The sequence below is a fragment of the Rana temporaria genome, chromosome 2 (assembly GCF_905171775.1).
Source record: "Rana temporaria chromosome 2, aRanTem1.1, whole genome shotgun sequence".
In the NCBI taxonomy this organism is placed as follows: Eukaryota; Metazoa; Chordata; class Amphibia; order Anura; family Ranidae; genus Rana; species Rana temporaria.
The window spans coordinates 76,874,256-76,880,255 of NC_053490.1; the positions used below are offsets into that span (position 1 = coordinate 76,874,256).

Sequence of the window (6,000 nt, forward strand, 5' to 3'; positions counted from 1 at the left end):
CAAGTTTTGAGATGGGAGGTAAAACTACCATTCATAATGGAGATCGCACATTCATCACGCTGTAACAGACAAAAAAGCACGAATCATCTTTTAATAACAAGTAACCAGCTAAAAGCAGCCTCAAGGCGAATAGAACTTCCCCTTTAGAGTGCCGTCACTTTGTTCATCATTTTTCAAAAACGATGGTGTGTGGGCAACATAATTTTTAATGATGAAGTTGGAAAAATTACATTTTTTTTCCCCCCCATGATAAAAAATTACATTTTTTTTCATCACAAAAAGTGATCATGTGTACGCGGCATTAGAGGCTCCTCTCTTTTTTATACTCGGTTGTGACATGACGCGACTCTTATATCAAGACATTGCTTGTATATCAAGGCAAAATTTATTAAAACATTTTGCTTGTCTTGCAAAAACGCTCTCAAACCAAGGTGTGCGCGCGCGTTTATATATATATATATATAAACGCGCGCGCACACCTTGGTTTGAGAGCGTTTTTGCAAGACAAGCAAAATGTTTTAATAAATTTTGTCTTGATGGATAGATTATATATATATATATATATATATATATATATATATATATATATATATATATATATATATATATATATATATATATACACACATATATATACACACACACACACACAATCTCCTTTTTTTTTTTTTATAATCATTTTTTACAAAGTAGTAAGTACAATTTCCACAGCACTGCATATATAAATCATCCAAGCACGCCATAAATATTAAAATAATCGTGCACGCCTGTGTTGCTGCGGTTTCTGGCTGCATGCACTAGGTCAAATGCAAATAGAGAAGCGTGCACGGAAGAGACGGAAGCCGCCTGCTGCCTCCACAACACCTGACTAAAGATGACAAGATGCTCCAGGCATGAACTCTTCCCCCATCACTCCCATTCCACCCTACAGGGGCCAATGTGACAGCTCCCAATCCCCCAGACAGCCCGCATCTCATGGCGGGGTGGATTAATCCATTAGTTACAATTGTGTGCTACTTGATTCCTAAGACTGGCCTAATGAAGCAGTTTTAAAACCTTGGCTGTGAGGATTATTGTAATGCTGCCCCGTGTTGCAGAAGACCAACCGTGATCCAGTATAATGAGCCAGGGCACAATCTATTTGGCAGCACAATCCAAAAAATGAAACAAATGAGTCAGCGTTTGGTGCCCCGGCTTCCCAAAACATGGTTCATTCTGCGCCTCGTGAATCGGAATGGTTTGATGCCGTGTCACGGGAGGATCTACATTCAGCAATTCTGTTGTGGTAGGGGGGGAGGAGACGAGGTCACGGTGACTCAAAGGGACCATATATGGGATTGTGGCAGCAGGCGGTGAAGAACGCCGGAATTGCGTGCCTTTACCAATTTGCTTTAAATCTACCAGGGTCCAATAAACCGGCATTTATAACACATCGCCACAAACAACCTTCATAAGAACTCAAATACATACGGTGTTCTTCCATATAGAATATTTAATGGAACGCGGCGCCTTTTGGCTAGGACATCTCCTCTATAAGGTCTACAAAGTCACTGCAATACAATACTAGGCCTGCACAGATAAAAGGCGCGCAACAACGAGGCCTTCTGCCCAAAATATAAAAATCGCAAAGGACGCGTTCAATTCGAAAGGACATAAGCACATATAGGCTTTGTCGTTTTTATTTTTTATTTATTAAATTAGATAAAAAGACGGAGAGAGCGGCCTATGTGGACGCCTTGATGAAGCCTGGACTCATCGTTCTCCTCCATAATTACAATTTAAGGCTCCAACTAATCAAAGCTTCCTAAGCCTTTGTCATATAATCTGTGAGATGTGGAAGGAAAGGCTTTGTATGTGCATGACACATGTAATGTCAAGCGCAGGTTTCCACGCACCCCGACGCCTAATCTTCAGGGATAATAAGATGCATGATCAGACACACTAGCCGCGATTAACCCCTTCCGCTCCCACAGAGGTGACGGCAATGACAGCGCTGCATCAATCCTCCGGGGTCTCCTTCCACTTGCAAGGATTGCCATATATATTTAAAGACGTGGAAGGGAGGGAGAAGAGGAGCCGCACATAGCTTCCAAGACATTTAATACCGCAGCATATGGGCCGCTCACAGCAACTGCACCCTGGAGGATGCTGCTTTAACCCCTGATTAATCGAAGGGTGTGCAACATGAAGGAGAAAGCTCAGGATTCCCCAGATCAGCTCGTCACCTGCTGGGAGGCAATGGAGGGGAAAGGCAGCGGCATTATCTACAGCACACAGGCCATTGTGGCCAATGCAGCCTTTTAAAGGGCTAGCTTTAACCCTTTACTAGCTGAGGGGACTGCAAATCTGCAATACATATCCATCAGGATTGCCCAGATCAGCTGCCAGCTTCTGGAAGGGGAGCCGTATGATCTACAGCACAATGCAGCCCTAAAAGGTGCCACCTTTAACCTTCCACTAATACGTGGAGATGCATACCCAATAAGAGAATTCCCCCTGATCAGAAGTGAAGCATTGAGCTCAGGAAGGGACACACAGCACAGCCTTACGATCCCCGGTTTAGCCTCTGATGGTTCTGTAAAGAATTTCTGATAGAACATTTAGTGTTATTAGTGATCAGCTAATGGTCAGAGGACATTGGGCTTCCTGCAGTACAACCATATCCACAGGACGGGGCCTAGGCACAGATGCCATCCCTGAGATTCCCATGCCTGATGCAAGGAGGATCTATAGGCACACAGGCTGGAGCCCACCTGGCAAAGATGCCATCCCTGAGAGGAATCCAATCTATAGACACGCACAGGGTACACCCAACCCCCCTTCCTCGGGAGGACACCTAATCTATATTCACACAGCCCCTCCAGTACAGATGCTATCCCTGGGAGGACGCTGATCTATAGGCACACAGAGTCAGTCTCCATCCCCCAGGATGGCCTCCAATCTATAGACAAGCATGGGATAGACCCCCCCCACCCTTAGGGAGGGCCCTGACCTATAGGCACACAACCCCCTGGTACAGATGCCCTAGAGGCATATACATAGTAGGGGCCAAACAGGAAGACCCTGCTGATCTATAGGCACACAGGGTAGGACACCAATGCTCTCTGAGCACAGATAGGGTGATAGCCCCTCAATGATCTGTAGGCACGTACAAGGTAGAGCCCACCTGGGAGGATTACGATCTACAGGCACACAACCACCCCGGTATAGATGCCATACCTCAAAGGTAAAAGGTGATCTATAGGCACATTAAGGGTAGGGGCCCTCCAGGAGGACTACAATCTATAGACACACGTAGGGTAGGTTCACCCCCCCCCCCAGGAGGACCTTAACGACCTATAGCAGTGACGGTGAACCTTGGCACCCCCAATGCTTTGGAAATACATATCCCACAATGCTCATGCACTCTGCAGTGTAGTTGAGCATCATGGGAAATGTAGTTCCAAAACATCTGGGGTGCCAAGGTTCACCATCACTGATCTATAGTCACATGTACGATAGGGTCACCCCCCCCAGGAGATCCCCAATTATCTATAGACACTCAGGGCACTTTAGAAGGCCCCCCATGATCTACAAGCACATGTACGATAGGGTCACCCCCCCGGAGATCCCCAATTATCTATAGACACTCAGGGCACTTTAGAAGGCCCCCCATGATCTACAAGCACATGTACTTTAGGGTCATCCCCTAGAAGGCCCCTAATGATCTAGAGGCACATAGGGCAGGGGAGACCTAAAGAAATCCCAATGACCTATAGGCACAAACGATGTAGGAGCCCCCTGGGAGGACCCCAAAAATCTATAGGCACATACAGGCTAGAGCCCCCCCGCCCCAGAACTTTTATCCATAGGCACACATAGGGTTGGCCTCCTGTGAGGCCCCCGATGGTCTATAGGCACACAGGGTAGGACCCCAATGATTTATAGGTTCACAAATGGTAAGGCCCAATGATAATCTTTAGGCACAGAGGGCAGTGCACCCCCAAAAGGATCTCAATGATATATAGGCACGTAAAGTGTAGGCACCCCTAATGGTCTATTGGAACACATTGCAGGGCTCCTGTAGTCCCCACTAATAATGTAGAGACCCCTGAGGATGTAAAGGGACACAGAGCAGGGGCCCCCAGGGAGGACCATAATGATCCTATAGGCACACACAGTGTAGGAGCCCCCAGTGAGGACCATAATGATCCTATAGGCGCATACAGTGTAGGGACACCCCAGGTATCTATAGGCACACAGGGGGGGCCCCAGTGAGGACCATAATGATCCTATAGGCACACACAGTGTAGGAGCCCCCAAAGAGGACCATAATGATCCTATAGGCACATACAGTGTAGGGACCCCCCCCCCAGGTATCTATAGGCACACAGGGCAGGGGCCCCAGTGAGGACCATTATGATCCTATAGGCACACACAATGTAGGGGCCCCCAGGTATCTATAGGCACACAGGGGGGGGCCCAGTGAGGACTATATAGGCGCATACAGTGTAGGGACCCCCCAGGTATCTATAGGCACACAGGGGGGGGGCCAGTGAGGACCATAATGATCCTATAGGCACATACAGTGTAGGGACCCCCCAGGTATCTATAGGCACACAGGGCAGGGGTCCCAGTGAGGACCATAATGATCCTATAGGCACATACAGTGTAGGGACCCCCCAGGTATCTATAGGCACACAGGGCAGGGGCCCCAAAAAGGAGCATTGTGATCCTATAGGCACATACAGTGTAGGGGGCCCCCAATAATCTACAAGCCACACAGCACCCCAGTCCAGCCCCCACCCCCAAGGGGCACACAGGGCAGAGGCCCCAGTGAGGACCATTATGATCCTATAGGCACATACAGTGTAGGGACCCCCCAATAATCTACAAGCCACACAGCACCCCAGCCCCCACCCCCGAGGGGCACACAGGGGGTACGGCCCCGACCCCCGGGGGTCACCTGTCCCGGTCTCTTACCAGGTTGAGGACGGTCTCCACGATGTCCCGGTTGCTGACTTCCCCGACCTGGATGAGGCCGATGAGGACGGCGAATTTCATCCTCATGTTGCGGATGGGGACGGACGGGTTGATCACCCCTCCGGGGAGAACCATGGATCCCGATCCTCCCGGGGGATCTCTGTCCGGGCAGCCGACCCCCACCAGCGGCTTGTCACTGGCCATCCTCCCCCGTCCTCCTCCTCCTTCTCCCGGTACGGACAGGCGCTGCTGTCTTCAGTACGGATCCTCCGGATAACGGGCTGAGTCACCGCGATCGGAGCGGACACAGACACCTGCGGAGACAGGCACTGACTAATCCACACTGCCCGGGCTTTTACCGCACACCCCCTCCATCACCATCCCGCCAGCCCCGGGCTCCACCGACAGATAAGACGGCCTCCTCTTCTTCTTTCACCTTATTCTTCTCCCCTCCTCCTCTTCGCTCGGTCGCCGGGTAACGGGATGGCGGCTGCAGCTGGCTGGCGTTGTTGTGCTGATCAGAGCAGACACCGCTCACTCCTCCGCCATGTTGACGCCCCCTGCCTGCGGTACGGTGAACTGCGCCTGCGCCACTGATGCCCGGGGGCGGAGCCGAGCCCGCCTAGCGACCCCGGGGATGAACAGGTGTGCAGGTACCCACAGCATCCCCCATCCCAGGATGGAGAGGAGAGAGGGGGATGGAGAGAGGAGGATGGAGAGAGTAGGGAGGGGGGTGGAGAGAGCAACGATAGAGTGGAGAGAGGGGGGTGGAGAGGATAGAGAGGAGAATGGAGAGCCAACAGAAGAGGATAGAGAGGAGAGCAGAGGACGGAGAGGAGAGAGCAACGATAGAGTGGAGAGAGGGGGATGGAGAGGAGAGAGCAACGATAGAGAGGGGGATGGAGAGCCAAGAGAAGAGGATGGAGAGGAGAGAGGGGGATGGAGAGAGTAGAGAGGGGGGTGCAGAGGAGAGAGGAACGATAGAGTGGAGAGAGGGGGATGGAGAGGAGAGAGGAACGATAGAGAGGGGGATGGAGA

At 50.6% G+C, this 6,000-nt stretch overlaps 1 protein-coding gene across 8 annotated transcripts in view; it reads right to left on the reverse strand.

The window, feature by feature from the left end:
• NBEA (neurobeachin) overlaps positions 1-5,534 on the reverse strand; it is a 793,834-nt gene extending 788,300 nt beyond the window's left edge. For 5 of the 8 annotated variants that reach the window (XM_040340410.1, XM_040340408.1, XM_040340406.1 and 2 more), the window contains exon 1: positions 4,963-5,534. In XM_040340410.1, the coding sequence (XP_040196344.1) occupies positions 4,963-5,166 (204 nt within the window). In that variant the 5' untranslated portion in view covers positions 5,167-5,534. The remainder of the gene's footprint in view (positions 1-4,962) is intronic. The other 3 variants (XM_040340413.1, XM_040340412.1, XM_040340411.1) reach the window with 1 other exon arrangement.
• Between the last annotated feature and the right edge of the window lie 466 nt (positions 5,535-6,000).